The sequence below is a fragment of the Pongo abelii genome, chromosome 9 (assembly GCF_028885655.2).
Source record: "Pongo abelii isolate AG06213 chromosome 9, NHGRI_mPonAbe1-v2.0_pri, whole genome shotgun sequence".
Taxonomy (NCBI): Eukaryota; Metazoa; Chordata; class Mammalia; order Primates; family Hominidae; genus Pongo; species Pongo abelii.
In genome coordinates this window covers 105,852,557-105,879,640 of record NC_071994.2, presented here as the reverse complement: position 1 = coordinate 105,879,640, position 27,084 = coordinate 105,852,557, and the positions used below count along the sequence as shown (strand labels likewise).

Genomic DNA, 27,084 nt, shown 5'->3' with positions numbered 1-27,084 from the left:
AATGTATAGCTGAAATAATGATTATATCAGTTATCAGCTAGAGGTAGCAAGGATCCTGCACAATCATGTCTGATTAGTCATGGAGAAGTCTGACAAATAGGAAGACAAATGTGAAAAGTTACGAGATAGAATGTCACCTGGGATCACTGCCAGTTTTTAAATCCAAGGATTAGATTGAATGTAAATTTAATTCTAAGCCTCTGATCCTTGGGAGGTCAGATTTATAAAACTAGCCATTATCTGACCCTTGTATTTATTTAACCATATAACAAATGATTGTTCTGTGGAACAGTCATTTTGATTTCTTGCTGGAAATGCCCACTTTTTTCTGCTGGTATTCAGTTCCTCCCTCTACACCTGGAGTGTTTGCTCTCCTCCTCCCCTTCCCTACTCTTCCTCCCCCCTTCTCTTCTCCCTCCTTCTCCCTCCCTTCCCTCTTACACTTAGTTGCTCTTTAATTTTACCTATTCCTTCTCATTACTGCATTGGTTTTCAAAACATACTCTACAAAATGCAATTTGACTATCTCATGCATGGTTAGAAAACTCCTGGTTCTACAAGACTAGTTTGAGTGTTCTGCAGACATATGAATGAGGACTTCAATTATATATTACAGGGACTTTAGATGATAGCTTGATCTTTTCTTGTGGAAATACAACTTCTAAAAAATTTAGTTTTTAGAGTATTTCGTATATATGATATGTAGAATCTGCAAATCTAGAAACGTCTGCATGATTTGTGGATTTTTTGACTTTTAATTTACCTGTTTGACATTTGCTGTGAGCCTTTCACTCATAACTAATATATTATTTAGTTCTCTAAGTAATTTTTGGTTACCTACTACATATAAGATACCATGCTAAGTACTAGGAATACAGAATCAAATGAGGCATGGTCCATACCCTCAAGTAGCTTACATTAGAATGAGAGAGACAGATAAACCATTTCACTACAGTTCAATGTGGAAAATACAGTAGCAGAGGCAGGTACAAGGTACCATTGAACAATAATTAATGACTCTTCCTGGGACTTGGGAAACATCTTCTAGGGAAGTCATTGAAGCTGTTTTAAAATATGGCAAACTTTTGTATTTAGTTCAGGAACAGCATGGCCCATTTTGCCAATCACATCTTAACAGTTGGAAAAGCAAACATATTATCTATCAGGCTTTCCTCTAAACTTTAAATATGTTTTATAAGTTATAACTCCAGAGAAAATTTACAAAGGATAAACCTTAATCTAGAAGGAATTAGAGCTGTCACAGCTCCTACGCTTTTAACTTCTCAATATTTTATCTGTTGGGCTCCACTGTTTCTTCCTGGAATTCACATCACTGCCACCGCTCTGTTCTTCTTGTCCTCATATCAATGTGGCCAAATATTTTCCCTGTATTTCAATCAGGACAAGACATGGTTTTTTTTTTCTCCCCTCAAAGGAATGGAGAACCATAGAATACTAGTTTTAACATGTCTTTAGGCCAGGTGCAGTGACCCATGTCTGTAATCCTAGCACTTTGAGAGGTTGAGGCAGGAGAATCACTTGAGCCCAGAGCTCGAAACCAGCCTGGGCAACATAGTGAAACCTCTGTCTCTATTTTTTAAATAAAATTTGAAAAAGTCTTTAGACAGAATCTAGTCTAAAAATGAAGGCTTAAATGTGATGTATAGCCCCCTGCCAAGTGGCTATCACCTGTGTGGGCATCTTCAGTCATAGGGATCTTATTGCCACAGAGAAATCCCTTTAAACGTATTGGGTAAAATCTCTCCAATGTTTATTAAGAAACACACAAAAAATAAAGCAAAGAAGAAAATGCAAAACAGATGTAAATGAGAGGAAGAAAAATGGGCACTTATTAAATGTCTAATAAATGCACATTTGTATCCATCATTCTACTGAGTTCTTACTCCCAAGATGTTCTTCCCTTTAGCAAACAAATAAGCAAGTCAGCAAAGAAAGAAAGAAAGAACAAACAAAATGTGGTGATCAGGGAAGCATTGAGGAGATGGATGGTGGCAGGTGACAAGAGGACCATAAAAGTTTTACAAAATGTCTTCCTCTGAATATGTTTAGAGTCTTGCGTTCAAGCATTTACTATACACCAATAATGTGAGCAACACTTTACTTGACAAAGAAACAGAAAAGAAAGGAAAGGAAGAAAACAGAAGAGCATGAGGAGAGAATTTAGGAAGGATTCTGTTCTTCAACTTCAAAGCATCTGCTAATTTGAATTTAGGGAGGAGGGGAAAAGATTAAAAGAGAATAAGACACGCGTAGAAGACAAGGACAGAGCAAATTTCAGTCCAGTGAGCAATGTAATTCATTTCAATTCTACAACTATTCATGGAGCAGCTACATGGGCCCATCATCCATTAATAAATTGGGTACAGAATTAAAACCAACCCAAAGGGAATATACTTCCTTCTTTTTCACAGACCCTCTTTGTTCTATTCTGCCCATGAGGTTTTCCTCCTTAAGAACCAGCAAATCCAACGACAGTCAATAGCAGGCATTACAAATTAGATTCAAAAAAATAAATCACCACTTCTAAATTTCTTCTAGATATTATCTTCTATGTTTTGAGTATAATTGTATATAGCATAGACTATAGCTATGTATGTACACTTTCCACTTACATCTTTTATTTGCTTTTATAATGTCTTTCTTAAAACTGCTTTTAGAAGTTCTGCACAATTCTGATTTTTACCAAGTCAACCTACTTCTTCTCTCAAAAAGACAAACATAAATTGTCTAGTGAATTCCAGTCAATTTTTCCAGAAGAAAAAAAATGCTCCAGTTTTCTCCTCTACCAAGACAGGAAGCACTTCCTGGAGATTAATCACCAAGTTGCCTTGCAAAATTGGGAAGGTTGAGAGAAATTAGTAAAGTAGGTTGTATCATCCTACTTTGAATTTGGAATTTTTGGAAATGGTCCTGCTGCCATTTGGATGAAAGCAAGGATGAGTCAAGCTGCGGGTGATCCAAACAAACACTGTCACTCTTTAAAAGCTGGGCTCCCGAGGTTGGACCTACAAGGAGGCAGGCAAGACAGCAAGGCATAGAGACAACATAGAGCTAAGTAAAGCCAGTGGAAATGAAGAGTCTTCCAATCCTACTGTTGCTGTGCGTGGCAGCTTGCTCAGCCTATCCGCTGGATGGAGCTGCAAGGAGTGAGGACACCAGCATGAACCTTGTTCAGGTAATTAACACTAACTGACCTGGCCAGGTGGGGAGCTTCTACAGTAAGCTCAAACCATTCTGTGTGTCTGAAAACCCACATAGAATGCTTGAGCTTACTGTGTAGGAACGGTTCAAGAATAGAGTTATAGAGCATTGGAAGTGGAAAGGGTCTCATTATCACACCATTTGGGCTTCTCCTCTTATGTAGGAAGAAACAAAGGCCAGAAATGTTAGGTGTTTTCTTAAGATCACACAACACCATAGCAGTAGCAGCACTGGGGCTTAAGGCACATGAATAACAAGTGGAGAGTGGATGAATCATATCTTGCTTTGGAACAGCTTCAGTTTTTTTTTTTAATGCAACGTAATTTTAGCTAAATATTTATGTTGCTAGTATCATATTATAAAATTTGGCATTATTTCAGCAAACTAGAGAAATACTCCAAATAGATTAAGAAAAGTGAGCAACTGCAAAAACTTACTATGAATAGATAGCTATAGTAAAAATTGTAAGAATGACCTAAAAACTATTCTTATTCTGTTAGAAATATCTAGAAAACTACTACGACCTCGAAAAAGATGTGAAACAGTTTGTTAGGAGAAAGGACAGTGGTCCTGTTGTTAAAAAAATCCGAGAAATGCAGAAGTTCCTTGGGTTGGAGGTGACAGGGAAGCTGGACTCTGACACTCTGGAGGTGATGCGCAAGCCCAGATGTGGAGTTCCTGATGTTGGTCAGTTCAGAACATTTCCTGGCATCCCAAAGTGGAGGAAAACCCACCTTACATACAGGTAATTGTTCAGAGGGGTTTTCACATAAGATTAGAATTTTATAAACTATATCATTGGAGAAAATAGTATCTTCTTCAATTTTTCTCCTACAGGATTGTGAATTATACACCAGATTTGCCAAAAGATGCTGTTGATTCTGCCATTGAGAAAGCTCTGAAAGTCTGGGAAGAGGTGACTCCACTCACATTCTCCAGGCTGTATGAAGGAGAGGCTGATATAATGATCTCTTTTGCAGTTAGAGGTAAAAAAAAAAAAAAGCAAAGCAAAACAAAAAACACGTGAAACCTATCCATTCATCTATCTGGTGTTGTTGTACGGCAAAAGGCCCAAAAGGGATCCTCATTATGTATCTTTCCAATAAATTTTTTTCCTACTAGAACATGGAGACTTTTACCCTTTTGATGGACCTGGAAATGTTTTGGCCCATGCCTATGCCCCTGGGCCAGGGATTAATGGAGATGCCCACTTTGATGATGATGAACAATGGACAAAGGATACAACAGGTTAGTTACACATCTCTCAGAACGATTTTGGCATTAATTTTTTTATATGTAGAAATCTCTTAATAACCAAGAATGCTCAAGAAATGAGACGTTCTAGATTTTCCAGTGGATCAGAGATCAGCAGAACATATTTTCATTTTAATTATTATTGAAAATATTTTCAGATGCTTTAACAGTTTTCCTACATTGGTAAGCACAATATAGGAAATACCATTAAGTATTTCTTTAATGACTGTGGATCTTTGTGATCTAGGGGTAACCATTATTAAGAATAATTTCTCATAACAAAATGCAAACATTCAAGGGATAGTATATTGCACTGAATCTACACGAAAATGTGCTCTGGATGTTGCTTTTGTAATTTCCTCCATTTACTTCTTTACTCTTCAAACCAGAAATCAGAATCAAATTTCAGAAACTGAGATTCTCTTTTTTTTTTTCTGGCTGAGGCATTATTTTAGTACTTTCAGGTTAAAAGAATTTTTATGGGCTCATTCTGAAGGAAAAGACTAACTCCCAAATACAACGTTCAAACTATTTAGGTAGAAGAATGTTTCTCAGTACATAACTGTATATTTTGGGGAATGACATCCAAAGTTTTCAAAAAAATCAGCTAAAACAGTTAACACTACTTCTAAAAAAATAGAAAAACAATTAGTACTATGTCTGAGGTTTAACCGGGATTTATAATGAAAATGTAAACCTCTGTAGGACGTACAAATGTGAGTTTAGTCCTGGATAAAATTCTTGATTTGGTTGTTAACGAATTCTTGTAAAGAAACCTTCCTGCAAACTCTCACATGAGATTGTTCCTAGCATCACAAGTTACACAAGTAATACTAGCAAAAGTAATGTAGATTTACTTACTATACTGATCATAATTACTCAATACCTCCCAATTTTAGCATTATGGGTATTTTTAAAAATATGAAGGAAAAAATTTTGAATAAAGCCAGTGTTTATGTATTCTAAATCTGTTGTGTGACAAATGCTAGACATGATTGGGCATACTGTGTTTTAAACCAGTTTTGCAAATCCTATGACATCTATCATTATTCATGTTTTTAATCTTAATATGTACTTCATGATGATGAAGCTAAGACATTATGAATTAATATGAATATAGTTTCCTTTAACTGAGACTGCAAATGGCAAACGTAAATATATTAAACCAGTGTTTAGCTTTGCATTGACAAATGAAGGTAAATATTTGATATGCTAAACAAGTGGGTTCATTCCATTACTGAGTACAAAAAAAGGGACCTGGTTCTTCTGGAGTTAATATGCTTGTGAGGCTGGGGGTGGGTTTGGGGCTGTGGGGGGCAAGTGGATGTAACTGGGAAATCAATCTCAAAGATTGATTTCAGATATGAGTTTTAAAATACACTTAGCTTTCCATTAAGTGTGTAATTAGTCAATTGTTCAATTAACCAACAAACAAGGTATAAAAAGCCCTGTGTGGTTCCAAGAAGTAAAAACCGATACAATGCACAGCAGACCTGTATAATGTACACGTATTTAAAAAATAAGGAACTATTGTTTTTGATTTCTTAAATAGGGACCAATTTATTCCTCGTTGCTGCTCATGAAATTGGCCACTCCCTGGGTCTCTTTCACTCAGCCAACACTGAAGCTTTGATGTACCCACTCTACCACTCACTCACAGACCTGACTCGGTTCCGCCTGTCTCAAGATGATATAAATGGCATTCAGTCCCTCTATGGTGAGTGACACTGGGAAAATCAGCCATTGTAGTTTTGCAACAATGGTCTTCAGAAGAGCTTTCAAATGCTACATAAAGTATTTATGATTTAGTTCAAAGCACCATGAGAATGTTTGGAAAGCATACAAGTGGGCATATATTGAAACGTATCACATTTCCCCTAATGTTCCCTTTAGGACCTCCCCCTGACTCCCCTGACACCCCCCCGGTACCCACGGAACCTGTCCCTCCAGAACCTGGGACGCCAGCCAAGTGTGATCCTGCTTTGTCCTTTGATGCCGTCAGCACTCTGAGGGGAGAAATCCTGATCTTTAAAGACAGGTCAGGCTGAAAAATTATATTTTCCTACCATTTTAATCTACAATGCTTAGAAAGGAAAACATGCAGAAACTTGATAGAGATTCTTAAACATTTAAAACAAAAACGTTTCTTCTGAGCTTGGAATCATTTAGATCTGGTGCTGCCTTTTCCCACATTTTCCTAAAATTGTCAGGTTCATTTTTGAAGGCACAGGCTGATCTGATTCTTATCTTCTAATTGCTTTTTCCAAATGTCTTAAGTCACGGTTACTTTTCAAAAGGCATGAGTAGATCTTTCGAATAATAATTTTATTTTTACTTCCTTTAAAAATGACATCAGGATCAACATTACATTTAATCAAATAATTTACTTACTGATGGATCAATATGCACATGACAAACATTCAAAGAGCACAAATGCGAAGAAAATTAAAAATTTTAGTTCCCAGTTCTCCTGTATTCATCCAGAGTCAAGACTTTTTTTTTTCTTTTTTTTCTTTTATTATTATTATTATTATTATACTTTAGGTTTTATGGTACATGTGCGCAATGTGCAGGTAAGTTACATATGTATACATGTGCCATGCTGGTGCGCTGCACCCACCAACTCGTCATCTAGCATTAGGTATATCTCCCAATGCTATCCCTCCCCACTCCCCCCACCCCACAACAGAGTCAAGACTTTTTGTGCATCCTTCCAGAATCTTTCTACACACATACAAGAATATATTTATACAGCACATACACGTATATACACACTGCCTAGCTTTTGGAAGAGGGTATAGCACACACACTGTTTTGCACACATTGCAGGTAATTAAAGCTTATGCTGGGCTAATTCATTTGCACGATAGAATAATTTTTCTTTCATAGAAGACATTACTCTAGAAACCTATGACAGGAGACTCACTGCAGTCTTCTGAAGAAAAAGGAAAGAAATTTTCTAATGGCAATATACCTGATTTCTATCTGTCATCCAGCCTAGAAGATGAGAGAATGGGGGAAGCTGGGTGAGGCAAGACGGTGAGGAAAATATTTTAAAGGTGAAAGACTGTTTTTCAATTTATATTTCTTTTTACATATATTTTAGACACTTTTGGCGCAAATCCCTCAGGAAGCTTGAACCTGACTTGTATTTGATCTCTTCATTTTGGCCGTCTCTTCCTTCAGGCGTGGATGCCGCATACGAAGTTACCAGCAAGGACCTTGTTTTCATTTTTAAAGGTAATTATTATATCATCATTTGTCTAACTTGCCAAAGTAAACCCTCTCATAAGAAATTGAACAACACTTTAATTTTCCCTACTACAAGTTCTGGCTAGTACAGTAGTCAAAGGTAATGAAGAAATAACCAGGGCTGATATTATTGTATTTATATTTTACAGATTATAAAAATAAAGACAAGAAGATAAATTACCCAGAGTTGTAAATTCTCTTATTTGACCTTAGTTCATTTATTCAGCCTGCAAATTTTTGTGAAAAGTCCACTGTGAGCTGGTGACTAAATTTAAAATTTGGGCTACTACTTTACCATGAAAATCAAAGATGCTAAAGTGTATTTCTAAAGCTAAAGGGCTTAACTGTTATAATTCAATACGACTCTGAATTATTTATATTTAACAGGAAATCAATTCTGGGCCATCAGAGGAAATGAGGTACAAGCTGGATACCCAAGAGGCATCCACACCCTAGGTTTCCCTCCAACCGTAAGGAAAATCGATGCAGCCATTTCTGATAACGAAAAGAAGAAAACATATTTCTTTGTAGAGGACAAATACTGGAGGTGAGATGCAAGAGAAACGACTTTGTATGGAGCCTAATTAGGGAAATTAGTTTCTTTTTCTAAGGAAATCCCCCACCCCAACCTTAGGCCTGCTTCTTTCTTAGTAGGAAAGATGGGACTTCAGACAACTGTGGGAAAGTTCTTACTTTAAAACAGCAGCACCTTAGGCTCTCCTGCTTTCAGCCCCAAGTGCAGTTGGCTGGTGCTTCCCTTGGTGCTGTCGCCCCACCTGCCTGGAGCCCCCTCTTCTCTCCTCAACCTATTAAAATCCTGCCCATCCTTCAAGTCCTGGCTCAAGTCTCATCACCTCCATGCAGCTTTCCCTCGTGGACTTCAGACCCATTGGGAAAATGTTCTGAGAACCCAGACCACAATTTAGCATTCCCTTCCCATTGTCTTACAGTTTGCCTCACTGTCTCACTGTGTGTTTGTCACTGTCTCATTGTGCGTTTGTCTTGTCTTCCTAACACTACTATATGATTTTCAAGGGCTACCTCTAACCTCACCCATTTGTTACCTCTGCCTGATAATGATGGCACATTTAAGAGATGATGAGCAATAGCAGTCCAGTTTATGGATACAACCCAACACTCACAGACAGGTTGATTCCTGGGTCATTTGGCCAGACTTTGAGACATCGAGGCTGACCATCTGATATCCAGCCAATGGGCTAAAAACACACTTACTGTGTTTTGCTTCTAACCCTAATCCCTTTTCCCAGGAGGCCACCATAGAAGACTTAGATGTGCAGGGGCGGGGATTGCAGGTATATATGGGCCAATTGTGGTAGGGAATTAAAATTGCATTTTAGATGTTGATTCAATTCACTTTATATATATGTTCACACTTTCATGTCTTTGTGACAGAAAGATGATTAAGGTTCTTTCTGTCCAGGCTTAAGAAATATGATGACAAACAGCATGTGCTACATACAGCAGGATGCTGCCCCTGTTCCAGATGGAGATATGGCTTTAAGAACTCTTTGCAGTACCATTAAAGTCACATATTTCTATAGTCCCAAATATGTTTGGCATTAATTTGCAGTACTTATAAAGTTTAGTAAAATTCCACATTAAACCTAACATGATCTAAAATGTTTGGTAACATGGCCTCTATGCAATGCTGAGCTGTTTCTTTTACTTGGTACAGATTTGATGAGAAGAGAAATTCCATGGAGCCAGGCTTTCCCAAGCAAACAGCTGAAGACTTTCCAGGGATTGACTCAAAGATTGATGCTGTTTTTGAAGAATTTGGTAAGAGGATACTTACTGTGTTGGCCATAGAGCACTTGAAACATTTTATGATATCAGAGGGAAGAGGAGCATTGAAACTTTTTAATAACAAGTGTTTCTTAGGGCCAGTTCCCTCCTCAAAATTTTGATTCACCTACATTTGTACTCATTATAGAACTACTTCACAAAATAACTTATTTGCAACCATAAAGATAATTACACAAATCTCGCTACTTTATCTTATACATGCATATAAAACCGTGCATATAAAATCAAAGTGCTCGAGTATCACTTACTCACATCTCGAGCTAACATGTGAAGTCAAGCTCGACTTTCAGATTACCATGTTAGCATAAAAATCCCATCAAGTGGTGTGGCCAGGTTTAATATTGGTTAGCTGGCCTTCTCCTCCACCCCATCTTATTGCTGCTACTAATTCCCAGGGAGATTTTTTTGTCTGTCTTTCCTGAGTTGTCAGTCATTGCCCATGCCAGTCATTTGCAAATACTTACTTTCCATATGCCCAAAGTTTTTTTAAAAAAAGATTTTGTTTTCTACTCAAGGTAAGTAAGTGGAGGCTGATGATCTTTATTGAAAGGTAACCTGATCACCATGTTTGCAGAGCACTAAAGGGTCCTCTGGTGTTTTGAAATAGTTGCTGTGCTTCCTAGGCTGCAATGCAGGGAAAAGGGAGGAGGATTTTTGGGGAAGAAAGAAATAGGTGATTAGAGTTTCCAAGCAAGTGGAGAATTTATCTGATCCGAAGCAGAATAACCTTGTAACCTGGAACCTGGCTTTGTTGTCAGACAGAGCTGGCACAGAGTGCTGTCTCCATCCTTCCTTGCTGAGTAACCTTGAGGAAGCATCGAAATCTGTCTAAACTTCAACTTGCTCAATCTGTAAATGGAGTTAGACATACAACCTTATAGGGTTGTTGCAGAAATAAATGAAAATAAATTCATGTAACAAGCTTGGCATTAAAGTAAAGCTCTATAAACACTTTCTACTTTTAGTTCTCTATGATTCTGAGTTTTGTATATTGTCAAATGTCTTTATTTGGAAAAATATCTTACTATTTCCCTTGTCTGTATTTGCAGGGTTTTTTTACTTCTTTACTGGATCTTCACAGCTGGAGTTTGACCCAAATGCAAAGAATGTGACGCACACTTTGAAGAGTAACAGCTGGCTTAATTGTTGAAAGAGATATGTAGAAGGCACAATATGGGCACTTTAAATGAAGCTAATAATTCTTCACCTAAGTCTCTGTGAATCGAAATGTTCGTTTTCTCCTGCCTGTGCTGTGACTCCAGTCACACTCAAGGGAACTTGAGCGTGAACTCTGTATCTTGCCGGTCATTTTTATGTTATTACAGGGCATTCAAATGGGCTGCTGCTTAGCTTGCACCTTGTCACATAGAGTGATCTTTCCCAAGAGAAGGGGAAGCACTCATGTGCAACAGACAAGTGATGGTATCTATGTAGACTATTTGCTTATTTAATAAAGATGATTTGTCAGTTATTTTATCTTATTGTTGTGTTTGTTTGTTTCAAGGGCAAGTTGTTCTCATAATTTGGGCACATTATGGGCTGAGCATGCTCAGCCAGTAGACTAGAGTCTCCATGGCTTGGGGTTCACGATGGGTTCCAGAACTGCAGAGAATCTACCACTTGCCTTCCTCGTGAGCCCTGCAAACAGGGGGCTTATTTCTACCACCTAGACATTTTATGTGTCCTGACATACCTAAGGCAAAAAATCTAGAGGGGTTGTGACATTGTAGAGCAGGCTCTAGGAAAAACTGTGAAGGGAATCCTGTAATCATAGCAAATTGCCTCATTTGCACACCTCATTTTACAGGGTGAGGAAATCAAACTTGTTTTTCATCTTCTCCTTTTACTTATAAATTCCCTCAGTGCAGGTCCCTCCCCTGACCTAGCAAGCAAACTTCCTCATATCTACCCTATTCACATGGTAAAATATACTCTTGTACTCATTTTGTATCTGCCTGTGCCTGGAGGTAAATGCCCATTGGCAAATGACGATTCTAACATTGGTTTATCATCCATAACTAATGTCTCTAGCACAATGCCTGGTATATGGTAAGAGCTCATTCCGTTTTTAACTTATCCATTCATCTGAGAGTAATTTACAAATCATATTCCATATGCCAGGCATTATGCTAGGTTGCAGGCATAAGAACTTTGAAAATAATGGACACAGCCCCCTGCCCTCATTGAGATTACAATCCAGCAAAAAGAACACATGCAGATAACCACAAATATAAATATGCAATTGTAAATTTCATAAGAGTTATAAAGGGAAAAAAAATAATAGGAGGATCTATTTTGAAATGGATGGTTTTAGAAGAACTTTTGAGGGAATGGCATTGAAGGAGGTTTTGAAAGGACGTGTGGAAACTAAGTGGGGAGATGATGGCTTGGACCACATGGGCACACTGGAGAGTTAGGAATGAGAGTAGATTCTATAGATACGAGATAGATAACAGGACTCGGTGATGGATTAGATATGCAATTTGAGAGAAAAGGAAATGTTCAGAGTAAATCCTAGGTAGCTTGCTTGAGCATAAGAGCTGATGGTGACAGCATTTACTGAGATGGGGAAAGACTTGGAGAGAAGAAGGTTTGTGAAGGAAGGGCAAGAGTTAGGATGAATTTTTTATGTTTGCCCATTTTTGAAATGTGTTGGAGAAATTCAAGCACCCATGAGCTAAAGGAATCTGAAATGCAAAAGACACACATACATATATATGAAACATATATGTATATGGAAGGTTTCAACATTGAGATTATTCTTAAAGCCAAAAGTATGGGAGAGATCATATGTGGAGAATTTAAGATAAAACTAATGAATAGCAACATTTGGTCAAAATTTACAGCATTTCTTTATTTTTAAAATTACCTAATTTTATTTATTTCTAATAGGTACTACCTTAGCCACAACACAAAATCCAAAAGTTAAAAGACATTATGCAATATAAACAATTTTCCTCCCACCCATTTCCAACATCAAACTCCTTTTCTCAGAGGTAACCAAGCAGATCTTTCTTGAATCCTTCCAGAGCTATTTTATGCATACCAAGCATTAATATAATCTTTCAAAATAAAAACGGTACCATGCAAAATTACACTGTCTTGCTCTTTGATTTCTTTCACTTAATATATCTTGGCAGCTATTCCACATTAGTACATGTAGAATTGCTTTATTCAATTTTTTTTCTTTAGGCGCACTTAATTTAATATCAAGAACACAATACAAAAGGCCCAAATACAATGAAAAAACACATTTGTCCATTAACACCAATGATAATGCTCTTTTAGCACATGCCTGCTGAATGGAATGGGTATTTAATAAAGTTCACTCCTGAAAAAAATAACCCAGTGAGTCTCACCACAGCCAACATCCTTAACCAATCTGGTTGTGAAATGAATGTTTATAATGCTTCAAACAGCTTAAACTTGAAGTTTGATACCACACCTTCATGTCTGCACAGTTCTCAATAAGATTATCTACAGTATTTACAACCATTCAAAGGTAAACCATTGATTAAAACCACATTCAAGACTCAATAATTCCCATAAATATGTACAATTATTATGCATCAATAAAAAAGAATCAAGTAATATAGAGCCTCAAACTAAATGGTTAAATATATGAACTACTTATACTGACAGCTAATATTTGATTTTCTGTGACTATTTAAGGTTGGTTCTTAGCAAATAATCCCTTTAAAGGCAAAATTCACCTCATTTGAGTTTTGACCCAGCAGTTCAACAACAATGATGAAGTCCACAGTCTTACTGGCAAAACCAATATGTTGAAAAGTCCTCATTTAACGTCTGGATAAGTTCTTGGAAACTGTGATTTTAAGCAAAGGAATGCATAAGGAAACCATTGTTACCATAGGCTAACTGATATAAACAAGAGTTGAATTTCTATGACATATTTCTAAGTCATAAAAACATCACCAAACTTCTAAATAGAGACCAAAACACTTCTAAATAGTAAACACTGTGAGCTCAGCACAGTGGCTGACGCCTGTAATCTCAGCACTTTGGGAGGTCAAGACGGGCAGATCACTTGAGGTCAGGAGTTCAAGACAAGCCTGGCCAACATGGTGAAACCCTGTCTCTACTAAAAATACAAAAATTAGCAAGACGTGGTGGCATATGCCTGTAATCCCAGCTACTCAGGAGGCTGAGGCAGGAAAATCATTTGAACCAGGGAGGCAGAGGCTGCAGTGAGCCGAGATTGCACCACTGCACTCCAGCCTGGGCGACAAAGTGAGACTCCATCTCAAAAAAAAAAAAAAAAGAAAAGAAAAAGTAAACATTGAAATAAATGCGAGTTATGCATACATTTAAGAAAAATTAATCAAAAACAAGTAAGATAATTATTTACCTTCTTGTTCCAGTTCAGAGTGTTGAGTGGCTGGAGCCCATCCTGACAGCTCAGGCCAGCCCTGGATAGGACTCCATTCCATCATCGCAGGGCGCGCTCACACCCACTCGCACTCACCAGACTGCAATCATGTAGACAAGCCAGTGAGCCTCATGTGCACAGCTGTGGGATGTGGGAGGAAACCAAGTACCCAGAGAAAATCCGCAAAGACACAGGGAGAACTTGAAAACTCCACACAGACCATGGCCCTGATTGGAAATGGATTTTTTTTCTCTTCGACGTCATAACTAATCCATGTTATTTGAGGACCTGCTCTTTAGAGTTTCTAAGTCACTATGCTCAAGGGTAAGAGCAATGCACAGTCCATTTTCCATTTTACTGGAATTTATGTTCAATTCATGATTTAAAGTCTCCAGGTTTTCATTTCTCCAAACTGTCCAAAGACATTGTGTGACTTAGGACCTTGTTTCTCCCTCTATTTTCTTCAGACAGAAACATTTCTCAAGTATCTACATGTTCCCAAAGAGGAATTCTTCAGGGGTGGCCGCTTCTTTGGGATAGTGCAAGTCTACCAGGCTTCTGAAGCAAAGCGGATGGGGAGGGAAAGAACTGAAGTGCAAGGTTCATTGGTAAGTTTCACATTAACCATTAGGAGCTGGGGAGTATAAGAATGTGGCTTTTTTTCTTTCCTCTCAAAAAGTCTGAGTGTTGGTGTAGAAACGAGTACTTGGCTGTCCCCCCAGTGACTTTCTAGTAGTGGGACTGTCAGGGAAGCCTTGACTGAGAATATGACTAGAGAGTTTACCTACCAGGCGTAAACTTCCAGGTACTCTGTTCATTTTGGGCTTGTTCCAGTTTGTCTTCAGTCAGGGCCAGATCACCTTTCATTTTTAGGAAAACAAGTTGATAGCTCGGTCTACCATTGTTGATCGCGCCACGCTGGGCCACAGATTTGCTGGAGGTACTAAATTCGGGTAGGGCGCCTCGCATCTCCTGCCTCTTGTCTGCTAGTCACATCGCAAGGACGTTTTCCCCGCGCAGACTCTTGCTGCTGTTGCTTTAGTTTTCACTGAGGTTAAGGTCAGCGTTCTTGCCTCCAAAGCTTGCGCATGTGTTTCATATTGTTTCCATTTTAGAATTCATTCATCTCGTGCCATCCGTTTGAGGTTTCCCTCAGTTTAACCCTTTGGGGAAGAGGGTTTTTTGTTGGTCATCTTGAATCCGAAGAGTCGCCTCACAGATGCGGCCGTGGTCACCCACCACCAACCCCACCAGGGAGGAAAGGAGAGAGGGCAGGTCGCCCGCGGAGCCCGATTCGTCGGACCTCGCCCTGGCTCTTCCCCGGAGTCTGGCGCCCCTCCGCGGCCACGGGACTCTGCGAGCGCCTGCTTATTGCACCAGCTGTGCTCAAAGGAAGAAATACGCAGCTTATTCAGTCCCTTATTGGTGATTCAATAAATACATTTATACATTAAATAAATGCAAAAACCAAATAAATAAAATGTTAAAATAACAAAAAATAAAATTAATTTGAAATAAGTGTAAATATTGAAAGAAAATAATTTTATAACATTTGAATATATTTATATAATATTTAAAATTAAAATATATTTAGATAAAAATAATAAAACATAAATCAAATAAAATTGTGTGCATCAGTAGATTATTTTCAGTATTCAGTGTATCAGTAGCTTATTTTTTAATATTTTGCTGTGATATCCAACGCTACAATGAATATCCTCAAGCACACTTGCATATTGGATGGAAAGTCTAATCTTCAAAGGCTGAGCAGAGATAGAGGAGCAGAAAAACTATTTGTTGGATTCTCCAACATGAGGGCCGCTGATGCTCTTTACAACAGCAGCGTTGGTGAAGTGACGGAGCTGAATTCTGATTGAAGCTGGTAGAAAAGTTGGCAAGTTAGGGTGTTTTTGGCTATAGGTAGCAGAAAATCTCAACTGATTTAAAAATAAGGAATTTTCTGGTTCATATTACGTAAAAGTACAGCACTAAGGCAGGTTTTAGTTTCGGCACGATCAGAGTTCTGACTCCATCACTTTGCAGTTATCTTGATTCTGTCCTTGTGTCAGTTTTACCTTGAGGCTGGCTTTCCTCACGGCAGCAACACAGCTATGTTGTTTAGTGTCCAGGCAACGCACCTTCTTAAATCACCACCTTCAAACATGAAAGGACAGTTCTGAGTGTCCTCCTGTTTGGACCATCCCTTACCATATGGTCATCCTAGACCAATCACCATGGCAAGGAGGATCAATCAATTTCACTGCAGTCATGTTTTTGTTACAGTGAGGTGAAGGAAAGACATTGAGTCACCAATCTCTGTCCATCTACTACAAAGAGAAACTGGAATGTGAGAAAGTCGAAATAACAGATACAAATAATTCTTAGGAGACGTTGTGCTGAGAAGGAAGTGGAAAATGTTTTCTCTGTGCTATCAGACCTGATTCATAGTTCTTATGCATGTCTTAACTGTTAGGCTGGTGGTTGATCTCAATAATGCAGAAATATAAGTTTAGAGTAATTCAGTAGCATTGCCATAATCACATGGCAAGTACATAGCCAGGATCCAATTTCATATCCTTCTAGATTCAAAGATCATGTTCTTATTTTGTCTAGGGACCCAGACAATAAATCAGCCTGGTTGCATTATCTTTTTAGTTTTGACTCCATTCTGAACTAGGGGTTCTGCAGTGTCATATGGCAGGACCACATTGGGGCTGGTTCTTCCTCAATTCTGCAGTTTAAAATCCCCACAGCCCAAGGGCCGGGGTTCTTTTGAGTCTGATATCTAGCCCTGCTAAATTTCTTTGTGCTGTCCTAAATTGTAATGAACAATGGAGAACCTCACACCAGCTACTTGTCTGTGAATTTCCCCAAGCAATCTTGTTCCAGAAATGTTTGTTTGTTCCAGGTATGTATTTTTGTGCTGACAAGCCTTTCACCTGAATTTGACACCGACCAGAGGCTAAGCCCCAGGGACCAGACATGTAGCCCATGTCAGGACAAGACCAGCCCTAATGGTGACTGATGCTGAATCCCAGAATGATGTTTGATAGCTGGCTCAATTCCTCTTGCTTCAGGCAGGTTTATTGGAGTATGTCTGCATTTACAGGAAATCATACAGTGACACTAGACTGGGGGAGGGACACTAGACTGGGGGGCAGCGGAGGAAAGCAGAAGCTGGGAATCTGGTTTGGACTCAGCAATAAACCAACAGAAATATGGGTTTGACACAAATGAGAACATAAATGATAAAGTACAGAATCTCACCAGTTAGTGAGCAGATGGGTTATAATGACAGAAGCATTTAAGAAGCCTATTATCACAAATCAAGCAATATGGAGATTAGCGGTGATCCTATTGTGAAGGAGCACAGTGGGAAGAGCGCATTGAAGCTGCTCAGATCTGGCAGGAATAACTTGTGAAAGCAATTTTCTGTAAAATTGAAGAAGTTGGCAGGGTTTAATTATGAGGAAAAGTCCAGCTTGCTAACCACCTGGGATTTGGGTAGAATCATTCTGGAAGCAGCACAAACATCCTTTGCCTTGGTTTATAATCACTGATAATAATCTGTGTGTAAAACTTTAGTGGCTGTAGCGGACTTGAAATAGTAATTATCTTTTATTTGGTTGGGTGCAAATTAGCTACTTCTGGAAGGAATATATGTATGTACATTATATATAATGTATTTTATACATAATGTATGTAATGTATATTATACATAATATATTATATTATACAATGTAATATAATATATGAAAATCTATTACATTATGCATAATGTACATAATGTTTATTATATACAATGTATATTGTATATAATGTATGTATACTATATAACATTTATGTGTATTACATATTTATACAATGTAGATCATATATAATGTATGTTATGTATAATATATATTTAACAGAGAATGAATACAAGTGAGACTTTTGTTTAAGGAATGTTATTATGCTGTGTTATGTTTTGCAGTCACTGCTATTTTGAATGTTTTCTGTTTTTAAGATGTTTGAAAAGTGTATGAGAATTTGAGTTAAGTGAGTCAATTGATTGATTTATTAGATTACTAAGCATTACTTAAGTGCTTAGAAATATCTGGCTTGTTGGGTTTTAAGTCTGCATAATAGACTTGCATTATCTGAAAAAATTAGCTACGTTGAAATTGTAATTATGATTTGAAGTGTTGATGAAAATATTACTTATGAATTCAAATAGTATTAAATGATTCAGGATAATTTATTATTTTTACTGTACAAATCAATAAATATTAATCAAAGCTAGTGAAAATGATTGTACTTATTTTTATATGAATATACTAGATTAATAAACAAGATTAGAAAGCTGAACTTAAAATATTAAGAAAACTTAGGATTTAGCTCTTTAATAGATGGAGTATTATGATAATAAAAGTAAAACTCTAAGTATTAATAGGCATGCAAAAAAGTCTCCCTTAGACATTAGCAAATCCAACTGAAAGGCTAACGTATATTACTATTGCTATCTTAACACAGAAGGGAAACAAATACTTTATATATACTATCTCATTTAATTCTCACCTATGAAGAAGGTATTATTAAACTCTTTTACAAATATAGGGATTTATAGAAAGATTGCACAACATCCTCAAGGTCATACAGATAGTAAACGGCAGAGCCAGATATCTAATCCATCTAGTCTGACACCAAGCTTATGTTACATCCACTTTGCTGCCTCTCTATTCTTTAAGTTAACATGAATTAACCTATGATATGGTGTGGCTGTATCCCCACCCAAATCTCATCTTGAGTTGTTGCTCCCATAATCCACATGTATCATGGAAAGGACCTGTTGGGAGGTAACTGAATCATGGGGGTGAGTTTTTCCCGTTTTGTTCACATGAGAGTGAGTAAGGCTCACAAGATCTGATGGTTTTACAAACAGCAATTCCCTTATGCATGCTGTCTTGCCTGCCACCATGTAACATGTGCCTTTGCTCCTCCTTTGCCTTCTGCCATGATTGTGAGGCCTCCTCAGTCATGTGGAACTGTGAGTCTATCAAACTTCTTTCCTTTATAAATTACCCAGTCTTCGGTATGTCTTTATTAGCAGTGTGAGAACAGACTAATACAGTAAATTGTTATCAGTGGAGTGGGGTGCTACTGTAAAGATACCTGAAAATGTGGAAGTGACTTTGGAACTGGGTAACAGGCTAGGTTGGAACAGTTTGGAGGACTCAGAAGATATGAAAATGTGGGAAAGTTTGAAACTTCCTAGAGACTTAGAGGGCTCAGAAGACAGGAAGATGTGGGAAATTTGGAACTTCCTAGAGACTTGTTGAATGGCTTTGACCAAAATGCTGACAGTGATTTGGACAAAAAGGTCCATGCTGAGGTTGTCTCAGATAGAGATGAGGAACTTGTTGGGAACTGGAGGTCACTCTTTTATTTATTTTTTTGAGATGGAGTCTTGCTCTGTCGCCCAGGCTGGACTGCAGTGGCACAATCTGGGCTCACTGCAAGCTCTGCCTCCCGGGTTCACGCCATTCTCCTGCCTCAGCCTCTCGAGTAGCTGGGACTACTGGCACCCGCCACTGCGCCCAGCTAATTTTTTGTTTTAGTAGAGACGGGGTTTCACCATGTTAGCCAAGATGATCTCAATCTCCTGACCTCGTGATCCGCCCACCTTGGCCTCCCAAAGTGCTGGGATTACAGGCGTGAGCCACCGCACCTGGCCAGGTCACTCTTGCTATGCAAAGAGACTGGTGGCATTTTGCCCTTGCCCTAGAGGCGTGTGGAATTTTGAACTTAGGAGAGATGATTTAGGGTATCTAGGGGAACAAATTTCTAAGTGGCTAAGCATTCAAGAGGTGATGGAATATAAAAGTTTTGAAAATTTGCAGCCTGACAATGAGATAGGAGAGAAAAACCTTTTTTTCTGAGGAGAAATTCATACCTGTTGCAGAAACTTACATAAAACAAGGAGCCAAATGTTAATTACCAAGACAATGGGGAAAATGTCTCCAGGGCATGTCAGAGACCTTCATGACAGCCCTTCCCATCACAGGCCCAGAGGCCTAGGAGGGAAAAATGGTTTTGTGGGCCAGGGCCAGGACCCCTCCTTTGCTGTGCACAGCCTTGGGACTTGGTGCCCTGCATCCCAGCCACTCCAGCTGTAGCTAAAAAGGGCCAACATACAGCTCAGGCAATTGCTTCAGAGGGTGTAAGCCCCAAGCCTTGGAAGCTTCCACGTAGTGTTGGGCCTGTGGGTACAGAGAAGTCAAGAATTGAGATTTGGGAATCTCTGCCTAGATTTCAGAAGATGCATGGAAATGCCTGGATGTCCAGGCAAGAAGTTTGCTGCAGGGGTGGAGCCCTCATGGAGAAACTCTCTAGGGCAGTGTGGAAGTGAAATGTGGGGTTGGAGCACCCACACAGAGTCCCCACTGGCCAAAACAAAGGCACTGAAATGAGTTCAGACTTTGGGGGACTGTTGGGAAGGCATGATTAGTTTTGAAATGTGAGGATATGAGATTTGGGAGGGGCCATGGGTGGAATCATATGGTTTGGCTGTGTCCTCACCCAAATCTCATCTTGAATTGTAGCTCCCATAATCCACATATGTTGTGAGAGGGACCCACTGGGAGGTAATTGAATCATGGAGGTGAGTTTTTCCCATGCTATTCTCATGACAGTGCATAAGTCTCATGAGACCTGATGGTTTTATAAAGGGTACTTCCCTTACACATGCCCTCTTGCTTGCCACCATGTAAGATATGCCTTTGCCTCTCCTTTGCCCTCTGCCATGATTGTAAATCCTCCTCAGCCATATGGAATTGTGAGTCCATTAAAACTCTTTCCTTTATAAATTTCCCAGTCTTCGGTATGTCTTTATTAGCAGCATAAGAACGAACTAATACAGCCTATAACTGTGATTAATAGCAAAAGAGATAGAGCAAAGAACAGCCCGAGTGCCATAATAGGGCAAGAGTTGGAATAAAGAAACAGCTGGAGTAGAGGAAGTGGTTGGCTCTTTGTAGCAGGTTGAGTCAAAGGTGTAAATTTAGGTGACCTAGGAATGGATGTATAATACAGACATTCAGAAGTGGAAGGTTCATAATTTTGAAAGATCCTTTAAGTGCCATTTTATATTATCTTTCTATTAATAAAATAAATCTTAAGCCTGGTAATGAAATATCTCATGTGCACCCAAGGGCCTATTTCTAAGTAATGTAGCCATTTCATAATTCAAAAATAGCTGATAATTTCTCAATTAGGAAATGTCCATTACAAAATCTCTGCAAAATCTGATGCCACAGGAGAAGCTTGAGTGACTCATAAAAGAGTACTGTGTAGGACATCTACACTCCTGGAACAATATGTGGTATCTGAGACTACAAATGGATTCTTAAAGGCATGGAAATATTTTATGCATCTGCTGCAGAATACTGAAACAATATCCCTAACAAATTTATCTGAAAATGACAATTTAATCTTAAATTTTTCTGTGTGTGAACTTCCTTTGAATTTATTATCTCTCAAGTCCTAATGTGTTACCCTTTGACTGTCAGGTAGATGAAGTAGTCTTTTTCTCAATGTTCTGAGACCCGCATCAGTCTTGTGATTAATCAGATGCAAATTACATCCTTGTGAATGAGTGATCAACTTACAAAAAGAGTCATAACCATGAGACTATAGTTTGCAGAAATTTAGGTCAAAATCCTGCTCTGCTAAGAAAGGACAAAAATGCTTTCTACCTTTTGGGAGCTCACAATTTGGGAATTATACCACTGATATGGAGATACATAAAGAGCAGACAGGGTAGGAGATATTAATTTGCTTTTTCATACATTCATTCTTTTGACAATATTCACTAAGCACTCATTATATGCCAAGCACACTTCTAAGAGCTTTGATAAATCAGTGTATTAGTTCATATTCATGCTGCTGATAAAGACATACCCAAGACTGGGCAATTTACAAAAGAAAGAGGTTTAATGGACTTACAGTTGCACATGGCCGAGGAGACCTCACAATCATGGCAGAAGCTTAGGAGGAGGAGTCATGTCTCACATGGATGGCAGCAGGCAAAGAGAGCTTGTGCAGGGAAACTCCCCTTTTTAAAACCATCAGATCTTGTGAGACTTATTCACTAGCATAAGAAAAGCACAAGAAAGACCTGCCCACATGTTTCCATTACCTCCCACTGGGTCCCTCCCATAACATGTGGGAATTCAAGATGAGATTTGTCAAGGGAACACAGCCAAACCATACCAATCAGTGAAAAAAACAAAGATCTTTGTCTTCTTAGAACTTTCATTCAAACAAGAGAGACAGATAATAGCAAATAAATACCTTATGTCATATATTAGAAGGAGATAAGTACTATGGAAAATAGAAAAAGTAGAGTGAGGTTGGGATTGCAAGTGAAGAAGGCTTGGGGTGGTGATGGTTGCAGTAGGGTGCTCAAAGTAAGCCTCGTGGAGAAGGTGATATCTGAACAAAGACTGGGAGAAGGAGAGAGAGCTTGCCAAGTGAATCTAGGAAAAAAGCACTGCAGCCTGAAGAACAGCTAGAGTGGAGGATCCTAAGATGGAGTGTGAACATGATGGTAAAAGGACAGAAAGAGGACTACTTACAACAATCAAATAGGTGAGAGGGGAGTGGAAGTGCTAGAAGATAAAGTCCCAGGGATAAGGGTTGAGGTGGAAGGCAAAGTGTGTGGGGGTATTGGGCCGATATAAACACGGGCTTTCACTGTGAGTGAAATGGGGGTGGGCATTGGAGGGTGTGGAGCAGAAGTGCCTCTGGTGCTCCGCTAGATTAGATTGTATGGGAGAAAGGGTAGATTCACAGAGACCTATGAGGAAGCTACTGCAGTACTCCGGCCAAGAGAGGATGGTGACTCCAATCAGGACAGGAACAGTGGAAATGGAGAGAAGGATATATTAGAGGGTAGAACCAGCAGGATTTAATGACAGACTGGCTGGGAAGTGTGAGAAAGAGAGAAGTTTAGGATGACTTCAAGTCTTTTGGACTGAGCAACTGAAAGGATGAAGCTGCCAAGTTGCCATCACCTGAAATGTGGAAGGCTGTGGGTGGAGCAGGGAGTTGGGGGAAGATTAGAAGTTCCATTTTGGACACATTGTGTGTTTGAGAGGTCTAGTTGACATCCAAGTAGAGATGTTGGATATATGAGTATGCAGTTTAGGGAAAAGGCCTGGATTGGAGACATAAATTTGGGAGTTATCAGCACGTAGATGATTTTAACGCTTGAGAATGGATGAGTTTAACAATGTAGTAAGAATAAAGAAGTGAAGAGATCCAAGGACTCAGTCCTGAGACATTTCAATATTGAATTAGAAAACATCTACAATATAAGTTCATATTTTGCCACTCTTCCTTTGTACTAGAATGCAACATCACAATCATTAATGGAATAAAGCAGGATAGCATATATTACATATAATCTATATAACCTATATATAGATTGTATGAGTATAATCTATAATTATAGGTTGCTGCTTGTTGATATTTGTGAGAGTCAACAGTAGGAATTATAATATTTATATATATATACATTTATACACATGCAGGGAAGAGAGTGGTGTCTGGGGAGAATATTCAGAGTCCCCAGGTTGGGACCAGAGAATCTGCAGGAGGGTCTTCATTCCTCAAGGATTAGAAGCTGAGAGACCTTCAGTTAGTCTAACTAAGAAGCAAGGCCAAGCTTAACCTCAAGCAAGGAAAGGGATACTTGAGGTTGCTTGGTTTGTGTCCAACTCATTCATTCATTGATGTATCCATTCCTTAAACAGGACATTTACAGAATGTCTGTGATTGCCAGGCACTGTGCTATGGATAAAAGATATATTCAGACAAGATTCCTGCTTATACTCTAGCAGGAGAGACAGAAAAGTGAACAGGCAAGCAGGATACAGGATATGAGTACTATTTAGTGCAGGCACACAGAGCTGGGGAAACACATAGCAACTAACCAGACTTGGGAGTTAAGGGAAGGATTTTCGAAAAGGTACATTTAAGCTGAGACCCAAAGGGCAAATGCTTAGTAAGTCAAGGAAAGGAGGGGTGGTATCTCTTCCAAATAGAAGGTATAGGATGTAAAAGCCAAGAAAGGAGGGAAAACCTGACTTTTTGTCTACCTCGACCCCTTAGCAGGGTATCAAAGCCCTTCATAATTCCAGCCCTGGTTACTGATCCATCTCATCTCTTATTATCTCCTACCCCAAATGCTACACTCCAGCCATTCTGAACCATTTGAAGTTCCCTATATGTACCAAGCTCTCTTCTTTCTCCAGCCCTCAAGGTCACTGTACCCACTGCCTGGAATATTGTGAATGATATGTTTGTTATGCATGCCCATTTGTTTTTCCTTCTCTGACATGTTCTCTAAAGTCCCCATGGATATGGCAGACCTAGACAATAATGCTTGTACCAGCAACCTCACCACTGTGACTCTAGTTGATTGGATTAGAGACGAACACAAGAATAAAGCAGAGCCTGTCATGTGCTCTTTCCCAGAATTAGAAATGATAGACCCAGAACACATGTCCATGATCAAATTCATAAGATGAACTAGGATTGGAACCAGAATTAGAACTATAGCAAGTCCTAGTCACATACAGGCTGATGTTACAGAGGGGGAGCATCACTTTGAAGGGCCTACAGAAAGAAAAAATAGCAAATATTCAAGTTAAGTCTCTGTAAGGAAAAGAGAGAAACACAGAAGGCAGAGGGATGGGGGAGAGAATGAGAGAGACAGAGACAGAGCTTGTAATCTTTCCATTTCTCAAGAAGGCTGTCCTGAGATTAGATTCCATGAGAATCCTCAAGTTCCTTACTATAAATCCCCTGTAAACGATCTCCTAACAAAAAGATTTTAGGCTTAGACATAAATTAAAAGTGGGTTGGCAAGCTACAGACCCTCAGATGATATGCGGAATTGGTGGTGGGGGTCCCAGGAGGGCAGCGTAAAATACCATGTCAAAGTGAAGCCAGTACTTGAGGAGAGGGAAAATCAGCTGATTACCTGCCATCTGTATTAAACTGTGTCCTGGAACCTAAGCCATGGGCTTCCTGAGGGTGAAGTTTTAAGGTCTTTAGCTAAAAAGTAAATGTATTTGAAGGTGTTGATTATTCCTCATCATCTAAAGTCTATAATGAAAGGAACATGTTATAATCCAGATTTCCTTACAGAAAATAAGTAACTAAGTAAAGTAAGTCAAAAAGTAAAGAAGGCCTGAGACTTAGAGGCAAGATGGCCGAGTAAGAACAGCTCTGGTCTGCAGCTCCTAGTGAGACCAATGCAGAATCTGGGTGATTTCTGCATTTCCAACTGAGGTACACGGTTCATCTCATTGGGACTGGTTAGACAATGGGTGCAGCCCACGGAGGGTAAGCAGAAGCAGGGTGGGACGTCACCTCACCTGCAAAGCACAAGGGGTTGGGGAACTCCCTCCCCTAGCCAAGGGAAGCCATGAGGGACTGTGCCGTGAGGGACTGTACCATGAGGGACTGTACCATCAGGGACAGTGCACTCCAGAGCAGATACTACACTTTTCCACGGTCTTTGTAAACTGCAGACCAGGAGATTCCTCGGGTGCCTACACCACCAGGGCCCTAGGTTTCAAGCACAAAACTAGGTGGCCGTTTGAGCAGACACAAAGCTAGCTGCAGGAGTTTTTTGTTTTTTGTTTTTTGTTTTTTTTTTTTTTGTACCCCAGTGGTGCCTGGAACACCAGCGACACAGAACCATGCACTCCCCTGAAAAGGGGGCTGAAGCCAGAGAGCTGAGTGGTCTTCTCAGCAGATCCTACCCCCACGGAGCCCAACAAGCTAAGACCCACCGGTTTGAAATTCTCACTGCCAACACAGTAGTCCGAAGTCGACCTGGGACGCTCAAGCTTGGTGCAGGGAGGTGCGTCCACCATTACTGAGGCTCCAGTAGGCGGTTTTCCCCTCACAGTGTAAACAAAGCCGCCAGGAAGTTCGAACTGGGTGTGAAACCAGTGCGGTGAAGCCACTGTAGCCAGATTGCCTCTCTAGATTCCTCCTCTCTGGGCAGGGCATCTCTGAAAGAAAGGCAGAAAGAAGCCCCAGTCAGGGGCTTATAGATTAAAACTCCCATCTCCCTGGGACAGAGCACCTGGGGGAAGGAGCAGCTGTGGGCACAGCTTCAGCAAACTTAAGCTTTCCTGCCCATCAACTCTGAAGAGAGCAGCAGATCTCCCAGCACAGTGCTTGAGCTCTGCTAAGGGACAAACTGCCTCCTCAAGTGGGTCCCTGACCCTCATGCCTCCAGACTTAGAAACATCTCCTAGCAGGGGTCAACAGACACCTCATACAGGAGAGCTCCAGCTGGCATCTGGCAGGTGCCCCTCTGTGACGAAGCTTCCAGAGGAAGGAGCAGACAGCAATCTTTGCTGTTCTGAAGCCTCTGCTGGTGATAGCGAGGCAAACAGAGTCTGAAGTGGACCTCCAGCAAACTCCAGCAGACCTGCAGAAGAGAGCCCTCAATGTCAGACGAAAACTAACAAACAGAAAGCAATAGCATTAACATCAACAAAAGGACACCCACATAAAAACCCCACCCAAAGGTCACCAACATCAAAGACCAAAGGTAGATAAATCCACGAAAATGAGGAAAAAACAGCACAAAAAGGCTGAAAATTCCAAAAACCAGAATATCTCTTCTCCTCCAAAGGATCACAACTCCTCGCCAGCAAGGGAACAAAACTGGACGGAGAATGAGTTTGATGAATTGACAGAAGTAGGCTTCAGAAGGTGGATAATAACAGACTCCTCCGAGCTAAAGGAGCATATTCCAACCCAATGCAAGGAAGCTAAGAACGTTGATAAAATGTTACAGGAACTGCTAACTAGAATAAACAGTTTAGGAAGAACATAAATGACCTGATAGAGCTGAAAAACACAGCACAAGAACTTCGTGAAGCATACACAAGTATCAATAGCTGAATCAATCAAGTGGAAGAAAGGATATCAGAGATTGAAGATCAACTTAATGAAATAAAACATGAAGATAAGATTAGAGAAAAAAGAATGAAAAGGAATGAACAAAGCCTCCAAGAAATATGGGACTATGTGAAAAGACCAAACCTACATTTGATTGGTGTACCTGAAAG

At 39.5% G+C, this 27,084-nt stretch overlaps 1 protein-coding gene and 1 long non-coding RNA gene across 2 annotated transcripts; one reads left to right on the top strand and one right to left on the bottom strand.

The window, feature by feature from the left end:
- Window positions 1-2,797: 2,797 nt before the first annotated feature.
- Window positions 2,798-11,026, top strand: MMP3 (matrix metallopeptidase 3). Its single transcript, XM_002822404.5, has 10 exons — window positions 2,798-3,196; window positions 3,723-3,967; window positions 4,060-4,208; window positions 4,345-4,470; window positions 6,029-6,193; window positions 6,370-6,514; window positions 7,583-7,716; window positions 8,116-8,275; window positions 9,425-9,528; window positions 10,605-11,026. The coding sequence occupies exons 1-10, from the start codon at window positions 3,092-3,094 to the stop codon at window positions 10,703-10,705; spliced, it is 1,434 nt and encodes a 477-aa protein (XP_002822450.1). The 5' UTR covers window positions 2,798-3,091; the 3' UTR covers window positions 10,706-11,026.
- Window positions 11,027-11,381: 355 nt separating this feature from the next.
- LOC134762106 (uncharacterized) lies at window positions 11,382-26,013 on the bottom strand. The gene is made up of 4 exons (XR_010141748.1): window positions 25,789-26,013; window positions 16,021-16,099; window positions 13,925-15,325; window positions 11,382-13,381 (listed from the first exon to the last, which is right to left on the bottom strand). It is a non-coding gene; the product is annotated as an uncharacterized LOC134762106 (long non-coding RNA).
- Between the last annotated feature and the right edge of the window lie 1,071 nt (window positions 26,014-27,084).